The 23,572-nt window shown below is 67.1% G+C and overlaps 4 protein-coding genes across 7 annotated transcripts in view; 1 reads left to right on the top strand and 3 right to left on the bottom strand.

Moving 5' to 3' along the window:
• The window catches only part of PC (pyruvate carboxylase), a 42,477-nt gene extending 26,364 nt beyond the window's left edge, over nucleotides 1-16,113 (top strand). Inside the window, exons 7-21 of the mRNA XM_060184179.1 lie at nucleotides 717-868; nucleotides 1,752-1,870; nucleotides 5,744-5,906; nucleotides 7,276-7,458; nucleotides 12,338-12,482; nucleotides 12,590-12,679; nucleotides 12,785-13,006; nucleotides 13,098-13,254; nucleotides 13,532-13,772; nucleotides 13,850-14,099; nucleotides 14,473-14,717; nucleotides 14,793-14,972; nucleotides 15,039-15,287; nucleotides 15,364-15,504; nucleotides 15,578-16,113. Of these exons, the coding sequence (XP_060040162.1) occupies nucleotides 717-868; nucleotides 1,752-1,870; nucleotides 5,744-5,906; nucleotides 7,276-7,458; nucleotides 12,338-12,482; nucleotides 12,590-12,679; nucleotides 12,785-13,006; nucleotides 13,098-13,254; nucleotides 13,532-13,772; nucleotides 13,850-14,099; nucleotides 14,473-14,717; nucleotides 14,793-14,972; nucleotides 15,039-15,287; nucleotides 15,364-15,504; nucleotides 15,578-15,826 (2,786 nt within the window). The 3' untranslated portion in view covers nucleotides 15,827-16,113. The remainder of the gene's footprint in view (nucleotides 1-716; nucleotides 869-1,751; nucleotides 1,871-5,743; nucleotides 5,907-7,275; nucleotides 7,459-12,337; nucleotides 12,483-12,589; nucleotides 12,680-12,784; nucleotides 13,007-13,097; nucleotides 13,255-13,531; nucleotides 13,773-13,849; nucleotides 14,100-14,472; nucleotides 14,718-14,792; nucleotides 14,973-15,038; nucleotides 15,288-15,363; nucleotides 15,505-15,577) is intronic.
• Nucleotides 8,532-10,916, bottom strand: LRFN4 (leucine rich repeat and fibronectin type III domain containing 4). Its single transcript, XM_060184180.1, has 2 exons — nucleotides 9,442-10,916; nucleotides 8,532-9,297 (listed from the first exon to the last, which is right to left on the bottom strand). Exons 1-2 carry the CDS (start codon nucleotides 10,794-10,796, stop codon nucleotides 8,742-8,744), a joined length of 1,911 nt encoding a protein of 636 aa, XP_060040163.1. The 5' UTR covers nucleotides 10,797-10,916; the 3' UTR covers nucleotides 8,532-8,741.
• A 496-nt stretch (nucleotides 16,114-16,609) lies between the features above and the next one.
• On the bottom strand, nucleotides 16,610-19,073 carry RCE1 (Ras converting CAAX endopeptidase 1). Of its 4 annotated transcripts, none has more exons than XM_060184182.1 (8): nucleotides 18,807-19,073; nucleotides 18,630-18,732; nucleotides 18,279-18,358; nucleotides 18,039-18,117; nucleotides 17,725-17,892; nucleotides 17,579-17,650; nucleotides 17,411-17,473; nucleotides 16,610-17,220 (listed from the first exon to the last, which is right to left on the bottom strand). In XM_060184182.1, exons 1-8 carry the CDS (start codon nucleotides 19,056-19,058, stop codon nucleotides 16,985-16,987), a joined length of 1,053 nt encoding a protein of 350 aa, XP_060040165.1. In that variant the 5' UTR covers nucleotides 19,059-19,073; the 3' UTR covers nucleotides 16,610-16,984. The 4 variants fall into 4 exon arrangements, with proteins under 4 accessions (XP_060040165.1, XP_060040166.1, XP_060040167.1 ...); XM_060184183.1 differs by having other exon boundaries at nucleotides 18,279-18,362; nucleotides 18,807-19,036; XM_060184184.1 differs by lacking the exon at nucleotides 17,411-17,473 and having other exon boundaries at nucleotides 18,279-18,362; nucleotides 18,807-19,037.
• The window catches only part of TOP6BL (TOP6B like initiator of meiotic double strand breaks), a 73,172-nt gene continuing 68,652 nt past the window's right edge, over nucleotides 19,053-23,572 (bottom strand). Inside the window, exons 14-18 of the mRNA XM_060184177.1 lie at nucleotides 20,793-20,859; nucleotides 20,058-20,197; nucleotides 19,752-19,859; nucleotides 19,308-19,409; nucleotides 19,053-19,229 (exon numbers count right to left, since the gene is read on the bottom strand). Coding sequence (XP_060040160.1) covers nucleotides 19,164-19,229; nucleotides 19,308-19,409; nucleotides 19,752-19,859; nucleotides 20,058-20,197; nucleotides 20,793-20,859 — 483 coding nt within the window. The 3' untranslated portion in view covers nucleotides 19,053-19,163. The remainder of the gene's footprint in view (nucleotides 19,230-19,307; nucleotides 19,410-19,751; nucleotides 19,860-20,057; nucleotides 20,198-20,792; nucleotides 20,860-23,572) is intronic.

Genomic DNA, 23,572 nt, shown 5'->3' with positions numbered 1-23,572 from the left:
AGACCCCACAGCCCTGCCCACCCTCCATGGGGCTCCCTGGGTGCTGTGCAGGGTGCTGAGAGAGGAGAGACCCCACAGCCCTGCCCACCCTCCATGGCTCCCTGGGTGCTGTGCCTGGTGCTGAGAGAGGAGAGACCCCACAGCCCTGCCCACCCTCCATGGGGCTCCCTGGGTGCTGTGCCGGGTGCTGAGAGAGGAGAGACCCCACAGCCCTGCCCACCCTCCATGGGCTCCCTGGGTGCTGTGCAGGGTGCTGAGAGAGGAGAGACCCCACAGCCCTGCCCACCCTCCATGGCTCCCTGGGTGCTGTGCCTGGTGCTGAGAGAGGAGAGACCCCACAGCCCTGCCCACCCTCCATGGGCTCCCTGGGTGCTGTGCCTGGTGCTGAGAGAGGAGAGACCCCACAGCCCTGCCCACCCTCCATGGCTCCCTGGGTGCTGTGCCTGGTGCTGAGAGAGGAGAGACCCCACAGCCCTGCCCACCCTCCATGGGGCTCCCTGGGTGCTGTGCAGGGTGCTGCTACTACGTGGGACAAAGCCGGGGCCTTGGGCATCTAGTGGTGTGCTCTTCTCTCATCCACCTCCTGGTGTTGGGGAACTCCGAGGCCCCCTCGGCACCCCTCCCCAGGAGGTGGGCAGTGGGTGCTGGGCCTGCTTCTCCCTTGCTCACACCGGCCTCAGACCCCGACGCGCTGAGGTTTGCCGCCCCGTCCCCAGGCGACCAGTATGGGAACATCTTGCACCTGTACGAGCGAGATTGCTCCATCCAGCGGCGGCACCAGAAGGTGGTGGAGATCGCCCCTGCCGCCCACCTTGACCCCCAGCTGCGCTCGAGGCTCACCGGCGACTCGGTCAAACTTGCCAAGCAGGTGCGGGAGGCCCTTGGGGGGTTGGACTCAGGTGCTGGAGGCCCCTGGGGGGTTGGGCTCAGGTGCGGGAAGCCCCTGGGGGGTTGGGGTCAGGTGCAGGCAGGCCCCTGGGGGGTTGGGCTCAGGTGCGGGAGGCCCCTGGGGGGTTGGGCTCAGGTGCGGGAGGCCCCTGGGGGGTTGGGCTCAGGTGCAGGCAGGCCCCTGGGGGGTTGGGCTCAGGTGCGGGAGGCCCCTGGGGGGTTGGGCTCAGGTGCGGGAGGCCCCTGGGGTGTTGGGGTCAGGTGCAGGCAGGCCCCTGGGGGGTTGGGGTCAGGTGTGGACAGGCCCCTGGGGGGGAGGCCATGTGACCGGCCCCGGGGTGTGTCGAGTGCCCATACAGGGCCCTTGGTGACCATGCTGCGTGCCGGTAGTGGAGCCCAGCCAGAGGGAGGTAAAGACAGTGACCCCAGCAATGGCTGTCCCTCCTGGAGCACCCCCCGTGGCCAACCCTGGAGTGGGGTCCCACTCTGTTCTCCTGGGCTCCCCACCCATCTGTGGACCACCAGCACCCAGTGTCGGGAGCTGCTCACGTCCAGGGTGTGGATGGGCCCAGTCAGATGATGGCTCTGGGAGTGGCCGGAGAGGAGGGCAGAGTGGGTAGAGGAGGGGCCGCTGAAGACCCCCAAGAGCAAGAAGGGTCCAGGTGTGTGTGTGTGTGTGTGTGTGTGTGTCGGGAGATGGCTGGGAATGGACAGACAGACGGGAACTTCTGCTGATGCTTCACTCCATACAAGTTGGGTGGCCGCCTGAGGACCGGGCAGGGGTCCGGCCGAGGCTCTGGCCCCTCATCTTTGGGGGCTGCCTGCTGGCGTTTCGGTTCTGGAAGCGTGTCGGGTGCCCGCAGGTGGGTTACGAGAACGCGGGCACGGTGGAGTTCCTGGTGGACAAGCACGGCAAGCACTACTTCATCGAGGTCAACTCCCGCCTGCAGGTGGAGCACACTGTCACCGAGGAGATCACCGAGTGAGTGGGCGGTGGGCCAGGGCTCTGCTGCACAGGGCAGGCGACAGGCTGCAGGAGAGCAGTTAGGGGCCAGGTCCTTGCGGCAGCCGACCCAGACGCAGAGAGGCTGTGGGAGGTGACCCAGCGGGCCCAGCTGTCAGGGCGCGTCACCCCCTCCCCCGTTTCAGACGGTGAAGCGGAGAGCAGAGAGGCTGCACAGTGTCTGATGTCACGGGGCTCCAACCTCTCCAGCCCAGTGTGTGGTTTCTCCCAGCAGCCTTTGCGTTCCCCTCCATCCATCGTGTGCCAAGAGTTTGACACGAGTTCAATGCCTCTGTACAAGTTCTCTCCCACTTTTTAATCTCCAGTCATGTTAGCAGGAGACAGAGAGAAACCAGAGACAGGGCAACGAGGCTCCACTACCCACAGAGTTCCTGTGTGATGCCAGGGCTCGAACCCTGATAAGACATGAGGCAAGACACACTGGGCCCAGGGAGCTGCGCCCCCCTATGAACCCCAAACTTGCAGAGGTGTCCCTGTACACGACCTGCTATCACCAGGCCAGGCTCTTCAGCTTTTGTGTTTATTAAGAGTGTTAATGTCTGGGCGTCCAGATCCTTCTACCTCTCTGAAGAGTTCCCGGCACGACACCTTCAGCAGGATTACCCGATCAAAGGGTAAACAGCATCTTGCTAATTAGCTTTTGAGGCTGCTTGTACCATTTTGTTCTCCCTCAAGCACTGAGAGGAGACATTTGAAACAACCTCCCTGCTTTGAAAACACTCATTATTTCACGATGTAGAGTTGGAGCTGCAAGTGTTAAGCCCTGGCTCTGGGCAAGTGTCTCTCACCACAGGACTCTCCTGGAGGCTCCGTCCTTGAGCCCCAGGACAGCGGGGGATGCCGCCTTTGTCCAGAAGCACGGAGGCTGCTCCAGCCTCGCCGTGGCCCAGAGACGCTCCTTGCTCTATGCTGGGCTCTGTCTCGCCTTTCCTGTGCGGTGCTGGGCCTCGGGCGTGTGCCAGTCAGCTCAGCCGCCTCCCAGCCCCAACTTGTATTCTCTGTATTTTGAGAGAGAGACAGGGAGAGACCCCACAGCACTGCTCCATTGTCCGTGGAGCTCCCCTGGCACTGCCCGTGGTGCTGCCACAGGGTGCTGGGCTCATGCCCGGGACCTTGCAGGCAGTAAGGCTTGTGCTCTGCCCACTGGGAGCCTGCTCTGAGGTGGAGTCAGACCAGGGTGCAGGGTCTGCCAGGCTCCCTGCCCTCGGGCAGCCGCCTCAGCTGCCACTGTGAGGCCCATGCGCCTTTGCAGCAGCTGCTCATGGGGCCGGTCGCTGTCTCAGAGCAGGGAGACAGACCGAGCTCACAGCTGCGTGCTGGGGGTCTGGGCTCTCAGTCTTTGGGGCCTGGGGGAGGCTCGGCACCTGCACCCATGGAGACCATCCAGCAGCTGTGGCCCCGGGGCCTGTTCTCCTTGTGAGCGAGATGCCTGAGGCTGCAAGTCCAGACTTTGCCGAGGCTGGGTGTGGAGCCAGGCAGAAACCCCAGGGGACGGAGGGCGGAGGTGGGGAGCTGAGATTTGGGGCCCAGGACCCCAGCTGGTACCATGTTTGTTCAGCCTGTGATACCACCCTGGTGGGCATGTGGACAAGCTGGTGGGCACAGGGCGGGCGTGCGGACAGGAGCTGGTGGGCACAGGGCAGGCGTGCAGACAGGAGCTGGTGGGCACAGGGCGGGCATGTGGACAGGAGCTGGTGGGCACAGGGCGGGCGTGTGGACAGGAGCTGGTGGGCACAGGGCGGGCGTGTGGACAGGAGCTGGTGGGCACAGGGCGGGCGTGTGGACAGGAGCTGGTGGGCACAGGGCGGGCGTGTGGACAGGAGCTGGTGGGCACAGGGCGGGCGTGTGGACAGGAGCTGGTGGGCACAGGGCGGGCATGTGGATAGGAGCTGGTGGGCACAGGGCAGGCATGCGGACAGGAGCTGGTGGGCACAGGGCGGGCGTGCAGACAGGAGCTGGTGGGCACAGGGCGGGCATGTGGACAGGAGCTGGTGGGCACAGGGCAGGCATGTGGACAGGAGCTGGTGGGCACAGGGCGGACATGTGGACAGGAGCTGGTGGGCACAGGGCGGGCATGTGGACAGGAGCTGGTGGGCACAGGGCGGGCATGCGGACAGGAGCTGGTGGGCACAGGGCGGGCGTGCAGACAGGAGCTGTTGGGCACAGGGCGGGCATGCGGACAGGAGCTGGTGGGCACAGGGCAGGCGTGCAGACAGGAGCTGGTGGGCACAGGGCGGGCATGTGGACAGGAGCTGGTGGGCACAGGGCGGGCATGTGGACAGGAGCTGGTGGGCACAGGGCGGGCGTGTGGACAGGAGCTGGTGGGCACAGGGCGGGCATGTGGACAGGAGCTGGTGGGCACAGGGCGGGCGTGTGGACAGGAGCTGGTGGGCACAGGGCGGGCGTGTGGACAGGAGCTGGTGGGCACAGGGCAGGCATGTGGACAGGAGCTGGTGGGCACAGGGCGGACATGTGGACAGGAGCTGGTGGGCACAGGGCGGGCATGTGGACAGGAGCTGGTGGGCACAGGGCGGGTGTGCAGACAGGAGCTGGTGGGCACAGGGCAGGCATATGGACAGGAGCTGGTGGGCACAGGGCGGGCATGTGGACAGGAGCTGGTGGGCACAGGGCGGGCGTGCGGACAGGAGCTGGTGGGCACAGGGCGGGCGTGCAGACAGGAGCTGGTGGGCACAGGGCGGGCGTGTGGACAGGAGCTGGTGGGCACAGGGCGGGCGTGTGGACAGGAGCTGGTGGGCACAGGGCGGGCGTGCGGACAGGAGCTGGTGGGCACAGGGCGGGCGTGCAGACAGGAGCTGGTGGGCACAGGGCGGGCGTGTGGACAGGAGCTGGTGGGCACAGGGCGGGCGTGTGGACAGGAGCTGGTGGGCACAGGGTGGGCATGTGGATAGGAGCTGGTGGGCACAGGGCAGGCATGCGGACAGGAGCTGGTGGGCACAGGGCGGGCGTGCAGACAGGAGCTGGTGGGCACAGGGCGGGCATGTGGACAGGAGCTGGTGGGCACAGGGCAGGCATGTGGACAGGAGCTGGTGGGCACAGGGCGGACATGTGGACAGGAGCTGGTGGGCACAGGGCGGGCATGTGGACAGGAGCTGGTGGGCACAGGGCGGGCGTGCAGACAGGAGCTGGTGGGCACAGGGCAGGCATATGGACAGGAGCTGGTGGGCACAGGGCGGGCATGTGGACAGGAGCTGGTGGGCACAGGGCGGGCATGTGGACAGGAGCTGGTGGGCGTGCAGACAGGAGCTGGTGGGCACAGGGCGGGCATGTGGACAGGAGCTGGTGGGCACAGGGCGGGCGTGCGGACAGGAGCTGGTGGGCACAGGGCGGGCGTGCAGACAGGAGCTGGTGGGCACAGGGCGGGCGTGCAGACAGGAGCTGGTGGGCACAGGGCGGGCATGTGGACAGGAGCTGGTGGGCACAGGGTGGGCGTGCAGACAGCTGGTGGGCACAGGGCGGGCGTGCAGACAGGAGCTGGTGGGCACAGGGTGGGCGTGCAGACAGGAGCTGGTGGGCACAGGGCGGGCATGTGGACAGAAGCTGGTGGGCACAGGGCAGGCATGTGGACAGGAGCTGGTGGGCACAGGGCGGGCGTGTGGACAGGAGCTGGTGGGCACAGGGCGGGCATGCGGACAGGAGCTGGTGGGCAGAGGGCGGGCGTGTGGACAGGAGCTGGTGGGCACGGGGCGGGCATGCGGACAGGAGCTGGTGGGCACAGGGCGGGCGTGCAGACAGGAGCTGGTGGGCACAGGGCGGGCGTGTGGACAGGAGCTGGTGGTGCCCCGCCTTCATTTGCCTCGCGCCCGCCCCCAGTGTGGACCTGGTGCACGCCCAGATCCACGTGGCTGAGGGCCGCAGCCTGCCTGACCTGGGCCTGCGGCAGGAGAACATTCGCATCAACGGCTGTGCCATCCAGTGCCGTGTCACCACCGAGGACCCTGCACGCAGCTTCCAGCCAGACACCGGCCGCATCGAGGTGGGTGGCGCCCGTGCCCCTGAGACCCTCCCTCCCACCCTCCCTGCGCACCTGCCGGGCCCCAAGGCTCGAAGCCTGCTGTGCTGCAGACCTAAAGCCCCAGGGCCCAGAGTCCAGGTGCTGTCCTGGGCTGGGCGGTGATGACCCGTGTGCTGGGAGGCAGGGAGCCGGGGCTCCTGTGTCCCCACAGGGGAAGCGTGGCTGGCAGGTGGCCCTAGGGGTGCGGGGGGTGGGAGGCTGCTGCACCTCCAGTCAGCCCTGGTCCGAGATCACCTGATCCTCCATCCGCTTGGCCTGAGGGGGCCCCGGGGCTTCGCCGAGTGAAGGTGGCGGCCCTCAGGGTCTGCTGCTGGCCGCAGGCAGATGCACTTTCTGGAACAGTCCTGCAGCCAGCCGGGAGGTGGGGGGCTCATGACTCCGCCCACACTCCCCCAGCTCAGCCAATGTTTCCTGCTCGCAGCAGTGTTCACCTTTCAATATTTTATCAAGTTCCTCTTCATCAAACCCGGACCCTCATTGCGTCCTTTGGAATCGGAAATGCGGTGTGATGGGTGTCCCAAGTCCTGGCTCCCCCTCCCTGCTGGGCCCCCCTCCCAGCCTGGTTCAGAGCTTCTTTTTTTTCATAGATTTATTTATTCCCTTTTGTTGCCCTTGTTGTTTTTTTTACTGTTGTATTTATTATTGTTTTCGTCGTTGTTGGATAGGACAGAGAGAAATGGAGAGAGGAGGGGAAGACAGAGGGGGAGAGAAAGACAGACACCTGCAGACCTGCTTCACCGCCTGTTTAGAGACTCCCCTGCAGGTTGGGAGCTGGAGGCTTGAATCCGGATCCTCACGCCAGTCCTTGCACTTTGAGACACCTGTGCTTAACCCGCTGCGCTACCGCCCGACTCCCAGTGCAGAGCTCTCTGTGGGAGCCCCCACCCCGGTCATAACTGTTCCTGACACCCTATTGGTGTCCCATCAGGGGACCCCCTCCCTCGCTGTTTCCTGCTCACCCCGTCTGGAAGGGGAAGGATCCCTCGAGGGCTGTCCCGTCCGGCCCCTGGCCTTCCTGCTATCTCAGCTGCCTCTCTCCCTGGAGAGCAGTTCCCATGGCCTGGCACTTGTGTGGAAAGAAAGAGTGAACAAGGCTCTGCAGGGCAGGAGGGTTGGCCGGGCTGGTGGCAGGAGGTAGCGGCAGCCCCCTGGACGCGGCTGGACACAGCCCCCCGGACAAGGGCATCCCCTGCCCGCACCCCACCGGCTCCTCTGGCCCGAGAATGGTGGCGCCCTGGGTTCACAGCAACCCCCCGGCAGAATCTGAGGCTAGCGCTAGGGCTGCCCTGTCCGGCCCACAATGACTGTGTGTGACGCCCCTCTGCCGCAGGTGTTCCGCAGTGGAGAGGGGATGGGCATCCGCCTGGACAACGCATCGGCCTTCCAGGGCGCTGTCATCTCCCCGCATTACGACTCCCTGCTGGTGAAGGTCATCGCCCACGGCAAGGACCACCCCACGGCCGCCACCAAGATGAGCAGGGCCCTGGCCGAGTTCCGCGTCCGTGGCGTGAAGGTGAGGGCTCGGGGGTCATCGCCGCCCAGCTCTGATGGCAGGGGGGCTCCTTCACGCAGTCTGGGCGATCCCCCAGCAGACTGCCACCATCCTGGGGTGCCGGGCTCCCTGGGAAAACTCTGGCCCCAGCTGTCCCCATTGACGGGGTGATGCGCTGGGAACAGGCACCAGGCAGCTGCTGGTTTGGGGAGCAGATGCCCCGCAGACCGAGGGGTATCAGGCAGGAAGGGGCAGGCAGGAGGCACAGACCCAAGAGCCCGGAGTGCAGGGTGCTGCCATCTCCCAGGACGGCGTCCCTGTGGACACGGTTTAGTGGCAGAAGTCCTTAGAAAGAGCCGCGTGAGAGTGTGTTGGAGGAGCCTGGCTCCAGCTGACCCGCCCTGCAGGTTCTGCCCCGCTCAGAGGGGGCTCCACCCCACCCCACCCTGAGTTGGGGTCTGAACCTCCCATGGGGGTAAGGGGGTGCTTTGTAGGCACAGTGTCTGGGCCACCTCCGGGCAGGGTGGCCAGTGCACCCGTTAGTTACCCTGGGTGGGGTAGGTGCAGCCGCGGCCCTTCCCTCCTGTGTCACCTGTGAGAGATGCCAGGCCCAGGACACCAGGAAGAAGGTGGGGAGGTCTGAGGGTGCCCGCAGCTGGTCTGTCCATTACCTTCTTGCTTATTGACACCTAGGCCTCGCTGGGCCACTTGCTGGGCTGGGATGCAGGACGAGTCAGAGTCCTTCTAGCCTGGTGCGCTGGGGCAGGGAGGCCGAGTCTCTTGGTGTCTGGGGAGGGAGGCTCATGGGTCTTGCTGGCCATGGCGCCTTGGTGGGGCTGTGGGGTCAAGACCTCACTCAGCCCAGGGCTTCCCACGGAAGCTTCCAGTGGGTCCAGCTGGCTACAGGGTAGTGAGGCCCTGGACCGTTTCCGGACCCTCTAGGAGGGTCAGATGTCCCAAGAGACAGGTGGTTGCTCCAGTCTCGGCGAGGGCTTGGACCCGGCTCAGCATGCCAAAGCCAGGGCCACCTCTAGAGCTGGGTCCTGCCCACCACCCCTCCCGGAGCCCAGCAGCAGACCAGACGGGCACTGAGGTGTCCTCAATGGTTTTATTAGAAAGAAAAACAAGACGCCTGCTTTTCGGCTGCCGCCCCAGCAGCTGTGAGCACCGTCGGGGGACATGTCCCCTCGAACCCGTCTGGAGGCAGGTCCAGCAGAGGGGGCCTGAGGTACCAAGGGTCAAGCCAGGAGGGGCCCCTGGAGATGCCGCCCGCCCCACACCCACCGGGCAGTGGGCCCCTCTCCTCACACCACACTCTCCTCCAGCCGCTCGGAGCTCCCCCCCAGCCCCCGGCACCCAGCGGCCAGCAGCCCCCCGTGAACCGAGTGGCTCCTCCTCGCCCAGGCCCCTCGGAGGCGCCGGACCCCGTAGCAGCCCCCTGTGTCCCCCAGGTCCAGGGAGCAGCTGCGCTGTGGCCGAGGCGGGGGGCTCCTCGGAGGGTGGCCCTTGGGCGTGGGGCTGGGGTCCCCGTTGGTCTGGGACTGCACATGGCTGAGTTTGAGGGGTAGGCGGCCGTTCCCGGCCCCCCGGCCCCGAACCAGCAAGGCCACGGTGAAGACCAGTAAGGCGGCCACCAGCACGCCCCCCACGGCCACCGTCAGGGTCCCGCCCAGCACATGGGCCTGCAGAGCGTGGCACAAGGGCGCGGCGGGCAGTGTGGAGAAGTGGGCGCAGCCCAGCAGCCGTGTGGACGTGAGGTCCGAGGGCCCGGCGGGTGACAGGGCCAGCAGGCAAAGGTCGTAGTCGGCCCCGGGGACCAGGTGCTTCAGCAGGAAGTGCTGGCTGGAGGCCGGGACGATCCTGCGGGCAAGGGGTGCGGTCAGTGAGGGCGCAGAGCAGGGGTGGAGTGTGAGGGTCAGGCGAGCCCGGCGTCCACCCCACGGTCCCCCCGGTGCCCAGGCAGCTCACGGGAGGGGCAGGCCTCTGGGGACGGGGCGTCCTCACCGGTAGATGAGGGCCTCGTCCTCGCTGCTGTTGTACTGGATCTGGAACATCCACACCGGGTCGGCCGGCCGCCCGGGCCCCCAGCTCACCAGCCCCGACGTGGCGGTCACCTCGGTCACCCGCACCGCCGGCTCGGCCTCCTGCGTCCCCTCGCCCTCGCCCTCGGCAGCCGTGCGGGCCGAGGCGGCGATGTCTGAGGGCCCCGGGTGGCCGCCGTCGGCGCTGCCGTTCCCGCCGTGGGGCAGGGCCAGCACCCGGAGCTCCACGCGGGCCGTGGCCTCGCCAGCGGGGTTGGTGGCGATGCAGGTGTAGGCGCCCGCGTCGCCGGCGCCCGCCACCCCGATCTCCAGGGTCCCGTTGGGGAAGGCCCGGGCCCGCGAGGAGTTGCCCACCAGGCGGTCGTCGGGCCCCACCCAGTGCGTGGTGGGCGCGGGGTCCCCCAGGGCGCGGCAGCGCAGCGCGGCCCGCTGGCCCTCCAGCACCCAGAGGCGCTGCGTGTGGCGGGCGATGAGCGGCGGCTCGCACGAGAACTCGGCCTCGGGCACCGCCCAGAAGTAGCGGCCGGCCAGCCCGGCGGGCGAGGCGCAGGTCTCCAGGTCGTCGGGCCGCGCCAGGCGCCGGAGCCACAGCAGCTCGCAGTTGCAGTGCAGCGGGTTCCCGCTGAAGCTCAGCACCAGCGGCGCGGCCGAGGCCTGCGCGTCGCGGCCCCGCGAGAAGAGCGGGTCGGGCGCCAGCGTGGCCAGCCGGTTGGACGTGAGGTCCAGGCGCGACAGCTGGCCCAGCTGGGCGAAGGCGCCGGGCGGCAGCGCGTCGATGAGGTTGTGGTCCAGGTTGAGCGTGTGCAGCGCGGGCATGGCGCCGATGCCGGCCCAGGGCACCTGGCGCAGGTTGTTGTAGGACAGGTCCAGGTCCTCCAGGCTGTCCAGGAAGTCGTCGAAGGCGCCGGGCGCGATGCGGCCCAGCTGGTTGCCGCTGAGGATGAGGTGCTGCAGGTTGACGGGCCCGCGCAGGCTGCCGCCGCCCAGCTCGACCAGCCGGTTGCCGTCCAGGTGCAGCGAGCGCAGGCTCTCCAGGTCCCCGAAGGCGCGGGCGCCGATGCGGGTGATGGCGTTGCGGGACAGCGTCAGGTCCACCAGGCCCGTCATGTTGCGGAAGTCGGGCGGGCCCAGGGCCTGGATGAAGTTGTCGGCCAGCCGCAGCTCCACGGTGCGCCGGTCCACGTTGGGCGGCACGAAGAGCAGGCCGCGGTGGGCGCACAGCGTGCTCAGCGACTCGGACAGGTTCTGGCACACGCAGGGCAGCGGGCAGGCGGCCGCCCCCCCGGCCAGGAGCAGCAGCAGCAGCGGCGGGGCCATGGCGCGCGGGGCGCCCCCTCCCGGGCCGGGCCGGGCGGGGCGGGGCGGGGCGGGCGGCCCCCGGGAAGGTCACGTTCCCGCGGCGCAGGAAGCGGAGGCGGGACGCGAGCGAGCAGCGGTGGGGCGGGCCGGCCTCTCCCGCGCCCCCACCCCGGGCTCCCGCCGCGCTCACCTGCGTCCGCCCGGCCTCCCCGCGGCCCCCGGCGGCCCCCGGCGGCAGGCGCTCCCGCGGGGCCGGGTCCCGGGGCTGGGCCGCCCGCCGCGCGCCCCCCGGCCCATGGCGCTCGGGCCCGCGGCCCCGGCTCCCGTGGCGGCGCTGCTCGGCGGCTCCGGCGGCGGGCGCGCGCGCGGCGGCCTGCACGTGGAGGGGGCGGAGGGGCGCGGGGACCCGCCCGGCCGGCGCCGAGGTCACGGGGACACGCGGCCGCCGCAGCGCCCCGCCGCCCGCTCCCGCGCCGCAGCGCGCCCCCGCCCGCGCGCCCCCGCCGCCGGCCCGGCGCGTCCCCGCCGCCCTCGCGCAGACAAAGCGCCGCCGCGGCCCGCACGGAGTCGCGGCGCGGGTCCCGGGACCCTCGGCCCCGCAGCCCGCTGAAGGTCACCGCCGCTCCGCATCAGCGAGTCACGTGGAGGCTCCCCATCGCCTCCGCCTCCGGGGTGTGTCGGGGGGGTGGGGGGAGCCGGCCAGACGGGGCCCAGCTACCCCGCGCCTGCAGCTCGGGCGCCCCCACCCTCAGACTTGCCTCCCTCCGGGCCCCCCAGACCTGCCCCCTGGGGCCGCGGAGCCGGCCAAGCCCGGAATCCCCCCTCCCGGGCTCAGGGCCTCCGGGAAGCGGCGGGGGAGGGGGCGCGGTGACAGCTGCCAGCTCCGCACCGGGATGCTCGCGAGTGCCGCCAGATGGAGGGTCCTGGCCCCCCCACCGTCGGCTCAGAGCAGGCGGGTGGCGAGGAGGCCCGCGGAGGCGAGGTGGGCTGCGGAGTGCGCCTTTCTAAAACCCATTCTGGGAGCGCCCGTGGGGACCCGCTGGCGGCCTCTGAAATGCCCACGTGCCCATCTCTAGGGGCCTCTCAGGGACGGACAGACAGACAGAGGCCAGACCCTGCCTGCGGTGGAGGCTGAGGTGTGGGGTTCCTTTCCTGGCCAGGCAGCGGGGCCCAGGAGCTGCCAGCAGACTGACCGCCCCCAGCCGGGTTGGGCCCGCCCGCCTCACCGCGGGCAGCGGCGGGACCTTGGACAGCGCCCGGCGCTCAGGCTCGCGGGCAGAGGCCGGGCTGGGGTGTAGGGTGCCCGCACAAAGGGGCGCACAGGTTTTGGCGACTGGGTATCCGGTGGGTGCCCCTAGAGGGCAGAGGGTGGGTGAGGGTGTCTGGTTTGGGCCGCAGGAGAGGCCGCCAGGGAGAGGAGGGGGGCATGGCCGCCAGGGCGTGTGCGCGGGCAGCGGCCCCAGGCACGCAGGGAAGGCTCAAGAGGGAGGGCAGAGCCCCAGGCGGGGTCGGGCCGGGCCGCACTGACCGTCTGTCTGTCCGCTGTCCTCCTCCTGCAGACCAACATCCCCTTCCTGCAGAATGTGCTCAACAACCAGCAGTTCCTGGCAGGCACGGTGGACACCCAGTTCATCGACGAGAACCCCGAGCTCTTCCAGCTGCGGCCGGCGCAGAACCGGGCCCAGAAGCTGCTGCACTACCTGGGTGGGCGGCCGTCCCCGCACCCCACCCCACCCACACCCCGTGGCCCTGCCCGGGGGAGGCTCCCCGGGGATCCCTAGACCCCCCTGACCCGGCCCCTCCGCACCCAGGACACGTGATGGTGAACGGCCCCACCACGCCCATCCCAGTCAAGGCCAGCCCCAGCCCGGAGGACCCCGTGGTGCCCGTGGTGCCCATAGGTGGGTCTGTCTGTCCTGCCTTGGGGGGAGGGCGGCTGGCGCCCCTTGGCTGGGACCGGCCTGGGGTGGGGCGGGGGCTGGGGTGCTGACGCCCCTGGGCGGCAGGCCCGCCGCCCCCCGGTTTCAGGGACATCCTGCTGCGCGAGGGCCCCGAGGGCTTCGCCCGGGCGGTGCGGCGACACCCGGGGCTGCTGCTCATGGACACGACCTTCCGGGACGCCCACCAGTCGCTGCTGGCCACGCGCGTGCGCACGCACGACCTCAAGAAGATCGCCCCGTACGCCGCGCACAACTTGAGCAACCTCTTCAGCGTGGAGAACTGGGGCGGTAGGCCGGAGCCGGGGCGCCCCGGGTGCAGCCGCCCTGCGGGAGGGGGAGGGAGGCCCGGAGAGGCCCGTGACCGCCCCGCGCCCCGCAGGAGCCACCTTCGACGTGGCCATGCGCTTCCTGTACGAGTGTCCGTGGCGGCGGCTGCAGGAGCTGCGGGAGCTGGTCCCCAACATCCCCTTCCAGATGCTGCTGCGCGGCGCCAACGCGGTGGGCTACACCAACTACCCCGACAACGTGGTCTTCAAGTGAGCAGGCCGCCCGGCCCCCGCGACCCCGCCTGGCCCGGCCCCACAACCCGCCCGCGCCCCGCCCACACACCACACAACACGCCCCCGCCCCCACGCCCCGCCCACCCCACGCCCCGCCCACACAACACGCACCACGCCCCGCCCACCCACCACACCCCCACGCCCCGCCCCCACAACACGCCCCCGCCCCCACTCCACACCCCACGCCCCGCCCCCACACCACACACCACGCCCCGCCCACCCACACCCCGCCCACGCCCACACCCCCGCCCAGGTTCTGTGAGGTGGCCAAGGAGAACGGCATGGACGTCTTCCGCGTCTTCGACTCCCTCAACTACATGCCCAACCTGCTGCTGGGCATGGAGGCGGCGGGCAGCGCGGGCGGCGTGGTGGAGGCGGCCATCTCCTACACGGGCGACGTGGCGGACGCCAGCCGCACCAAGTACTCGCTGCAGTACTACCTGGGCCTGGCGGAGGAGCTGGTGCGCGCCGGCACCCACATCCTGTGCATCAAGGTAGCCGCGGCCCGCCCTCCCCCGCCGCCCCGTCCAGCCCGCCCGTGCGGCCCCTCACGCCCCACTGCCTCCCCCAGGACATGGCGGGGCTCCTGAAGCCCGCGGCCTGCACCCTGCTGGTGGGCGCCCTGCGGGAGCGCTTCCCCGACGTCCCGCTGCACATCCACACGCACGACACGTCGGGCGCCGGTGTGGCGGCCATGCTGGCCTGCGCCCAGGCGGGGGCGGACGTGGTGGACGTGGCGGCCGACTCCATGTCCGGGATGACGTCGCAGCCCAGCATGGGGGCACTGGTGGCCTGCACCCGCGGGACGCCCCTGGACACAGGTAGGGGCGCGGGGGCCTCCCTCACTCGCCAGGCGGGGTGCTGACCGGCCTCCCCGCGGGGCTGTCCCTGGAGCGGGTGTCCTGGGTGCTGACCCGGGGCTGTCCCTGGAGCGGGTGTCCTGGGTGCTGACCCGGGGCTGCCCCTGGAGCGGGTGTCCTGGGTGCTGACCCGGGGCTGCCCCTGGAGCGGGTGTCCTGGGTGCTGACCCGGGGCTGCCCCTGGAGCGGGTGTCCTGGGTGCTGACCCGGGGCTGCCCCTGGAGCGGGTGTCCTGGGTGCTGACCCGGGGCTGCCCCTGGAGCGGGTGTCCTGGGTGCTGACCCGGGGCTGCCCCTGGAGCGGGTGTCCTGGGTGCTGACCGGCCTCCCCACAGGGGTGCCCCTGGAGCGCGTGTTCGACTACAGCGAGTACTGGGAGGGGGCGCGCGGGCTGTACGCGGCCTTCGACTGCACGGCCACCATGAAGTCCGGCAACTCGGACGTGTACGAGAACGAGATCCCGGGAGGCCAGTACACCAACCTGCACTTCCAGGCGCACAGCATGGGGCTGGGCGCCAAGTTCAAGGAGGTGAAGAAGGCCTACGTGGAGGCCAACCAGATGCTGGGCGACCTCATCAAGGTGCGCGGCTGGCCGGCGGGCGGAGGCGGGAGGTTGGGGGCAGCCTAAGCAGAGCCCTAACCAGAGCCCCCCCAGGTGACGCCCTCCTCCAAGATCGTGGGGGACCTGGCCCAGTTCATGGTGCAGAACGGGCTGAGCAGGGCCGAGGCTGAGGCCCAGGCGGAGGAGCTGTCGTTCCCGCGCTCCGTGGTGGAGTTCCTGCAAGGCTACATTGGGGTCCCCCACGGCGGCTTCCCCGAGCCCTTCCGCTCTAAGGTAGGGGCGCGGCGTGGGGGCGCAGTGGGGCTGGCCGCGGGCAGGTCTGAACTCGCTGTCCCCCAGGTGCTCAAGGACCTGCCGAGGGTGGAGGGGCGGCCGGGCGCGTCCCTCCCGCCGATGGACCTGCAGGCACTGGAGAAGGAGCTGGTGGAGCGGCACGGCGAGGAGGTGACCCCGGAGGACGTGCTGTCGGCCGCCATGTACCCCGATGTCTTCGGCCACTTCAAGGACTTCACCGCCACCTTCGGGCCACTGGACAGCCTCAGCACACGCCTCTTCCTGCAGGGGCCCAAGATCGCCGAGGAGTTCGAGGTCCGTGTGTCTGGCCCCCGGCAGGAGGGTGGGAGGGGCAGCTGCCTCGCTCACCCCACCCCGCCCCCACCCGCAGGTGGAGCTGGAGCGGGGCAAGACGCTGCACATCAAGGCGCTGGCCGTGAGCGACCTGAACCGGGCGGGCCAGCGGCAGGTCTTCTTCGAGCTCAACGGGCAGCTGCGCTCCATCCTGGTCAAGGACACGCAGGCCATGAAGGTCGGGGCCGGGCCGAGGAGGGGCAGGGACGGGCTGAGGGGGCCACCTGGAGCTCACCAGCCCTCTCCCGCAGGAGATGCACTTTCATCCCAAGGCCCTGAAGGACGTCAAGGGCCAGATCGGAGCCCCCATGCCGGGAAAGGTGATCGACATCAAGGTGGCGGCCGGTGCACAGGTGGCCAAGGGCCAGCCCCTGTGCGTGCTGAGCGCCATGAAGATGGAGACCGTGGTCACCTCGCCCATGGAGGGCGCCGTCCGCAAGATCCACGTAACCAAGGACATGACGCTGGAGGGCGACGACCTCATCCTGGAGATCGAGTGACCGTCCCCGCAGGCCCTTGCTGGACGCTGCGCTGCCCGGGCCGGTGTGATGCGGGAGACAGGACCCAGCTCCTGCCCTCGGCCGCCGGGGAGTCGCCCGCCAGCACACTTTCATCTCTTGCCAAATCAGGAGCCGCTCCCCTGGGAGACACAGGTGGTGGGTGGCCTGGTGGCCGAGGACGCAGTGGGGGAGTGGGGGGAGGGCCCTCGGGGAAGCTGAGCCTCTGTCCCGAGAACTCCGGTCAATAAAGCTGACCTTCCCGCCCGCCGGGCTGCCCTGCTCCCCCACCCCTGTGCCATTTGTCAGAGGGGAGGGCTGGCTGGGGGGGAGGGGAGTGTCCCCTCCTCAGAGGATAACAAGGACAGCAGTGCACACACAGCCCTAAGCACTGGGTGGTGACCCGGCCGTCACCAGAGCTGACTCACAGGAAACCCTTAGTTCAGGCTCTACCTGCCAGGAGGGAGCCTGGGGACGGCCCTGGGGTGCACTCCTGCCCCTGCCACAGCCAGACCCCGTCCCAGGCCAGGCCCGGGGGGTAGGGCTGTCACCACCGACAGCAAGGCTGGATACTGACAGTGGAGACCAGGGCTCTCCCGGCTGGGGGTCCCTACAGCAGGCTTTGCACCCTCTCAGTGGGCACAGGAGGGCGACCCCAGACCCCGTCCTGCCCCGTTACCAGGGGATGTGCCTACTGGCCGCCCTGCCCAAAAGCCAGTGCTCAGGTCGGCAGGGCAGGTGGTAGCAGGCGCCCGACACCCCGATCCCCACAGGTCGGAGGCTGTGTTACCCAAGTTAAATCTCTTTAATTCCCGATACAAAGTCCTGATGCAAAAAGACGCTGAGAAAACTCTAGGGTGTGGGGGAGGGCCCGCACACACGGTGCCCCCACAGTGACTCTGAGGGGCAGAGGCGGGCACCAGTCCAGAGGGGAGTGCGAGGCTCCTGGGACCCGCCCCCGGCCCCACTCCCAGCCGCCTGCCCCAAGCCCCGAGGGTGCGCTCCTTTCTCTTGGTCCCTGGGATTCAACTCGCTCTGGCTTCAATCCCCTACAAAAATTCCTGAGATCTCGGGGACCCCGGCCAGCTCCACCCCTGCGCTACCCCGGGCAGGGTGGGCTGGGGAGCCATGAGTCCGTAGGTGTGTGCCTAGGAGCCCGGGTCAGGAGCAGAGGGGAGCCGCTGAGTCCCCCGCCGGCTCCAAAAGCGCGCAGAGGGGGAGGCTGCCGTAGAGCTTGGGGTCCGTCAGGGGCTGGAGCAGGAGCAGGAAGAGCCCCACGCCCAGCGCGTAGCCCGCCAGCAGGGGCCGCCTCTGCGGGTGCTCCAGCGCTGCGCACACGGCGGGGAAGCCCATGTAATTGCAGAAGGAGTGGCAGAGCACCGGCCCGATCAGGTGTCCTGGGAAGGGGGACGAGGCTCTCGGAGCGGCTCCGCTGCCTGCCGGGCCCCCTCGCCCGTCGCAGCCTGGCCTCCCCTGCAGCTCGGGCCTCACTGCCCGGCCGCCCGTCTCAGGGAGACACCTGCTGCCCGGGCGCAAGCACAGCCTTCCCCGTCCCGCCCCGGGACCCGAGGGCCGCCAAGGACCAACCTGTGCGGATGAAGAGGAAAGCGGTGTAGGCGCCAAACACGGCCGTGTAGGAGAACTGGAACGCTGGAGACGGGCGCGAGTGACCAGGCCTGAGCTGCCCACCCCGCCCCACCCCGCGCCAGGGTCCCCGGGCCGGGCGACACCCCCGCGCATGCCGTGGGGACTCACCCGCAGACAAGAAGATGCTCCCCATGCTGCTCTGGCGGAATCGCAGCTGCTCGAAGATGTGGTGGAAGTGCGCTGGGGAGGCGAGAGCCGCGTGGGCCTCCGGGTCTGCCCCGCCCACCCTAACCCGCGCCCGCCCGCCGACTCACCGACTCCGAAGAAGAGCGGGCAGGTGAACACGGCGGGGCCCAGGCCCGTGCAGGGCGCCAGCATGGGCAGCATACACGCCCGGAACACCAGCTCCTCCGTCAGGGGCGCGATCACCTGGTTCCGCAGCCACCGCATGTCGCTCAGGCAGCGCGCCCAGGAGCGCGGGGCTGCGGGCCGACGGGGCGCGTGAGCTCGGCCTCATCGCAGACCCTGCGCGAGGCCCGCGCCGCCACAGCCGGGGCTTCCCGGGACACCGGGGCCGAGTCTAAGCGGCCGCCCGCGTCCCCTTGTCGTCTCAGCCCCGGAGACTCACCCAGGACGACCTTCAGGCCATCCGCCAGGTCGCAGGGGCAGTCCATGGAGAGCTGCATCAGGGGGCCCAGGAAGAGGATCTGGGGGCGGGGGCGCAAAGCAAGGCAAAGCAAAGGCTCAGACCGCCAGCTTCCCGCCCGCGCCCGCACCCGCGCCCGCGCCCGCGCCCGCACCCGCCGGAAGCAGGAAGGTAGGTCACGCCGGGGAGAGGGGAGAGAGGGGAGCGCGGCGCAGCACTCACCATGGTCAGCAGCAGCGGCAGCAGCGCCGCCGGGAAGATGCCCTCCAGCCTGAAGCCCATCAGGGTGAGCAGGGGTGTGCCTGGCTGAGCCACAGGAAAGGGGGCATCAGGGGCCGGGCGGTGGCGCGCTGGGCCGAGCGCGCACATCATAGGGCGCAAGGACCCGGGTTCAAGACTCCGGGCGTCATCTGCAGGGGGGAAGCTTCACGAGCGGTGAAGCAGGGCTGCAGGTGTCTGTCTGTCTCTCCCTCTCCATTTCTCTCTGTTTCTAACCAATAATAAATAGAACATTAAAAAAAGAATCAACGAGGAAAGGGGGCATCAGCCCGGCCCGGCCCGCCGCCTCCGCACCTGGATGCCCGTGAGCTCCCTCCAGAGCAGCACGCACAGGGGCGACAGGCTGGACACCACCAGGACGCTGGTGAAGCGCCGCTTGATGACGGCGGGGTGGTCCCTGCGGGCGGGCGGAGGTTCAGGGCCCGGCCCCGCGCCCCGCGCTCCCGCCCCGCGCCCGCGCGCGCCCCGCACCTGGGCAGCTCGCTCTTCCACACGTAGAGGCTGCCCACGTAGGAGCAGGCGAGGCTGAGGCAGGAGCACACCGACACCCAGCAGCACAGCCCGGCGCCCGCGCCGCTCAGGGCCGCCGCCTCGGGCTGCCGCGCCGGCCGCGGCACCGACAGCAGGCGCAGCCCCTCCCCGCCCAGCGCCGCCATCGCGCCCGCACCGCGGCGCGCGGCAGTGACGCCATCCCCCCGCGCCCGCCCCCGCCCGCGACGTCATCCGGCGGCGCCCGCCCCGCCCCGGCCCGGAAGTAGACGCGGCGGCGGCGCGTAGTGGGTTTGGTTTATTGAACGAGACGCGGGGGCGCGGCGGGGCGGGGCGCTTTCACGGCCGGGCGCCGGGACTCAGCCACTCCGACAGGTTGGAGACCTCCCGCAGCCACAGGGCGTCCTGCGGGCGGGAGGGAGGGTGAGGCCAGGGTCCGCCCCCGCCCGGCCCCCCCCCCGCCCCCGGGCCCCGCTTGGACACCTCCTCCAGGCCGCCCGCAGGCTCGCCCCTGGTGCCGCAGGGGCCGGGGCCGGAAGCCCGCGTCTCCTCCGCTTCCCGGCCGGGGCTGCCGCTCTTGAGCCTCTTTTCCGCCCGCGGGCTGGTCCCTGGGAGGAGACGGTCGTCAGCCCCCAGCCCCAGCCCCCCGCGCAGACCCGACGCCGCTCCCCCGGGCCGAAGGCTCCGAGCTGGGCCGCCGCGGCAGCGCCAAACCCTCGGCCTAGTGCCGCTCGCCCCGCGCTGCGGCAGAGCCCTGGGGTCTGCGCCGCCCTCCTCCGCCAGGCTGGGCTCTTCCGTGTCTGTGTCTCCCAGGGGCAGCGTGTGTCCGGACAGACAGACAGACAGCTGCCCGGGCCGCGGTCTGGGGACGAAGAATCGCGCGGAGCAGCGGGGGGGGGGGGGGGGGGGGGAGGCTCCTCGCCCGACTAGCGCGCCGAGCGGGTGTTTCGGGCTTCGGAAGAGCTGAGTGGGAACCAGAAAGCTGCGGTGTGGGTTTTTATCTGGAGGGGACATGTGGCAGCCAAGGGGTTTATGCTTTGCGCTTGTTGTTGGAAAGATCGTGGGGGTCGGGCGGTAGCGCTCGGGTTAAGCGCACGTGGGCAATGATCCGGGTTCGAGCCCCCGGCTCCCCACCTGCAGGGGGGGTCGCTGCACAAGCAATGAAGCAGGTCTGCAGGTGTCTGTCTTTCTCTCCCCCTCTCTGTCTTCCCCTCCTCTCTCCATTTCTCTCTGTCCCATCCAACAACGACGACAACCACAATAATAATAATAACCACAATGATGATTTTTTTTAAAAAAGGCAACAAAAGGAAAAAAAAATAGCCTCCAGGAGCAGTGGACTTGTGGTGCAGCACCGAGCCCCAGAAATAACCCTGGAGGCAAAAAATAATAATTCTCGGAAGGAATGCCTTCGCAGAGGCCCTGTGGCTGTTTGACTGTTGGAGGACAGCGGCCGAGAAGGTGGCACAGTGGACAAGGTGTCAGAGCCTTGGGCATGAGGTCCAGAGTTCAACCCCTGGCATCACACACCAAAGTGATGTTTGCCTCTCTCATCTCTCACTAATAAGTAAAACTTTGCAAATATTGGAGTGTGACGTGGAGGAAGTGACCGCAGTCACCGTCTCGTCAGACACGCTGGCACCTCCCCAGGGCACAGCCAGAGGCCCGGGCAGAGGAGGAGCCAGAGCGAGGGGGGGGCGGTGCTGGCGGCGGCACCCAGGGAGAGACTCAGGCCCCGAGTCTGTTGTACCCAGGCTGCCTGAGCCTGGCTTTTGCAGCTGTCCAACCACATGCCAGCCCCATGGTAACAGCCATTTTCCAGGCAGAATGCCTCCTTCCGCCCCCGGAGACCCATGCCATCCTAGAGGCGGCGGCTGCAGCGGAGGGGCAGAGTGGAAGCTCGGTGGGTGTCCCTACTTCCCTGCCGTGCCCCCCCCCCCCCACACACACACAGGCGCCCAGTCTCACCCGGGCTGCTGCTCTCACGGGCGTCCTGGGTGCTGCTTGCTGCCACAGTCTTCTCTGGGGGCGGCTGCTGAGACATTGAGACGGAAGTGAGACCCGCGTCCCCTCACCTGCAGCTGGCTTACTGCCCCCTGGCTCCCTGAATCTGCAGCCCCACCAGCCCGAGGCAGCCCACTCCAGCCGCTGCTGGGGAAGGGCAGTTGCTTCCTCAGCTCTCACTCGCTCGCTCACTCACTCACTCGCTCACTCTCTGTTCTGCTTCTTGGTTCTGAAGCACATCCATATTTTATATTATTATTTGTTTCTTTGACCAGAGCCTGCTCAGCCCTGGCTTACGGTGGTGCAGGAGACTGAGCCTGGGACTTTGGAGCCTCAGGCAGGAGAGTCTGTCTGCAGAACCACTGTGCTGTCTTCCCTTCACCTGCCGTGTTCATTCTTAATGTGTGTGTCCACTTTCCACACCTTACTCTACCCCGCTTCGGGGTAAGCTCCCTATTCTTCCCGGCTGGCACAACGCCATACACGGGGTGAGTGTTTGCCGAGTGACGGAGGATCAAGCCGGGCACAGCTTGTGGACTTTCAACACCCTGATGCACTTGTTGGTTCAGTTTGGACAGAGAAACAAAAGCACTAAGGTCAACCCAGTCCTCCTAGCTCCTTGTTTTTAAGAATATAAATGTGGGGAGTCGGCCGGTGGCGCAAAGCGCAAGGACCGGCATAAGGATCCCGGTTCGAGCCCCCGGCTCCCCAACTGCAAGGGAGTCGCTTCACAGGCGGTGAAGCAGGTCTGCAGGTGTCTGTCTTTCTCTCCCCCTCTCTGTCTTCCCCTCCTCTCTCCATTTCTCTCTGTCCTATTCAACAACGAGACAACAAGGTCAACAAAAGGGAATAAATAAATATTAAAAAGAAAAAAAAAAAAGAATGTGGCCTAGCCATTCTTGATCTTGTAGTTTCTAGCAGAAGCCACTGGGTGCCACTCTTGTGCCACTGACAAGGCTACTCCTTATCAGATGGCCATTACCAGGCCGCTCCTGCTCTGAGTGGAGTATAGGTTCTGCTCAGCGCTTACTACTCTCTTGGGGTCCAGACTTATTTTGTCACAGTGTCATTGAACAGCAGAGCCAGGACATCTCAGTACAAAGCCCAGCCTCGCAGTTAACTGCCATTTCTTTCTTGTTTACAGAAAACAAGAAGACCATACCCTTCCTCAGAGAATCTTTGTACACATTAAAGCAGATGTCTTGGCACAGGTGAGGGAGGGATTGATTCAGTGTTTCTTTCAAGACTTCTGACTGCTGAGTAAGACCTGAGTTCACTGGGCGTCTGCCAAGTTAATTGGGCCTTGGGTGGCCTGAGGCTATGAGCCGACACTGTGGCAACACAATGCAGCAGAAGAGGTCAAGTCAAGGTCTTCTGCCGATTTTTAACCAGGGTATTTTTGCTGTTGAAATTTAAGAGTTCTGGGGCCGGTGGTGGCGCGCCTGGTTGAGCACACACATTACAATGCTCAAGGACCCAGGTTCGAGTTCCCCGTCCCCACCTGCCTGCAGGGGGAAAGCTTCATGAGTGGTGAAGCAGTACTGCAGGTGTCTCTCTATCCTCCCTTCCCTCTTGATTTCTGGCTGTCTCTGTCCAATAAATAAATAAAAATAATTTTAAAAAAAACAATGCTCAAGGACCTGGGTTCGAACCCCCGTCCCCACCTGCAAGGGGAAAGCTTTGCAAGTGGTGAAGCAGGGCTGCAGGTGTCTCTCTGTCTCTCTCCCTCTGTAACACCCCCTTCCTGCTCAATTTCTGGCTGTCTCTATCCAATAAATAAAATTAATTTTAAAAAAGAAATTTAAGAGTTCTTTGTATGTGCTGGGTAACTATCACTTAATTTGTTGTCTTTTGCAAATATTTAGGGTGGGGTGACAGCATAATGGTTATGCAAACAGACTGTCATGCCTGAGGCTCCAAAGTCCCAGGTCCAATCCCCCACCCCACCATAAACCAGAGCTGAGCAGTGCTCTGATAAAATAAATAAAGAAATATTTTATCCAAGTCTGTGGCTTGTCTTTCTCTTAATGGTTAATTTTTTTAAAAATTATTTATTTATTTATTTTCCCCTTTTGTTGCCCTTGTTGATTTTTATTGTTGTTGTTGATGTCGTTGTTGGATAGAGAAATGGAGAGAAGAGGGGAAGACAGACAGGGGGAGAGAAAGACAGACTCCTGCAGACCTGCTTCACCGCCTGTGAAGCGACTCCCCTGCAGGTGGGGAACCGGGGGCTCGAACCAGGAGCCTTATGCCGGTCCTTGTGCTTTGCGCCACATGCGCTTAACCCGCTGCGCTACCGCCCGACTCCCCTTTTTTTCTCTTTCCTATAGAGACAGGGAGAGGGAGAGAGAGAGAAAGAAGTACCTGCAACACTGCCACGGTGAGGGGAGCTTCCCCTCTGCGTTGGTTGGGTGGGCCGGCACCCTCGCTCACCACAGACAGGGCATTAGGCTCCCAGTACCCTCGGTGGCTCCCCAGTGTTAGAGGCAGTAACTCTAAAATAGTTATAGTTGCTTTTTAAGTTTGAGTTTTAAGAATAGTTTAAATATAGTTGCTTTTTGCCTTCCTGACCAGTGAGGTGGAAAATTCCTTGCCCCTTTCCCCTCGACAGAACCTGAGAGGCCATCAATTATTTTGACAGACCCTGCAGCGAGCAGGACTCATCATGACCTCTGCAACAGAATACTGTGACCAGACAGTTAAAAATGGCCTGACAAATGATGACCTGATAGATTGCAAACAGA

The sequence above is a fragment of the Erinaceus europaeus genome, unplaced genomic scaffold (genome assembly GCF_950295315.1).
Source record: "Erinaceus europaeus unplaced genomic scaffold, mEriEur2.1 scaffold_264, whole genome shotgun sequence".
NCBI lineage: Eukaryota > Metazoa > Chordata > Mammalia > Eulipotyphla > Erinaceidae > Erinaceus > Erinaceus europaeus.
This window is presented reverse-complemented; position numbering and strand designations above follow the sequence as displayed.

Excerpts from the sequence above, each read along its gene's own strand:
- LRFN4 (XM_060184180.1), bottom strand. The coding sequence starts at position 10,796 with ATGGCCCCGCCGCTGCTGCTGCTGCTCCTGGCCGGGGGGGCGGCCGCC. Across the intron at positions 9,298-9,441 it reads GACGAGGCCCTCATCTACCG|GATCGTCCCGGCCTCCAGCC; the intron begins GTGAGGACGCCC and ends CCTTGCCCGCAG.
- RCE1 (XM_060184182.1), bottom strand. The coding sequence starts at position 19,058 with ATGACGTCGCGGGCGGGGGCGGGCGCGGGGGGATGGCGTCACTGCCGC. Across the intron at positions 18,359-18,629 it reads GGGAGCTCACGGGCATCCAG|GCACACCCCTGCTCACCCTG; the intron begins GTGCGGAGGCGG and ends TGGCTCAGCCAG. Across the intron at positions 17,893-18,038 it reads TGGCCTGAAGGTCGTCCTGG|CCCCGCGCTCCTGGGCGCGC; the intron begins GTGAGTCTCCGG and ends GTCGGCCCGCAG.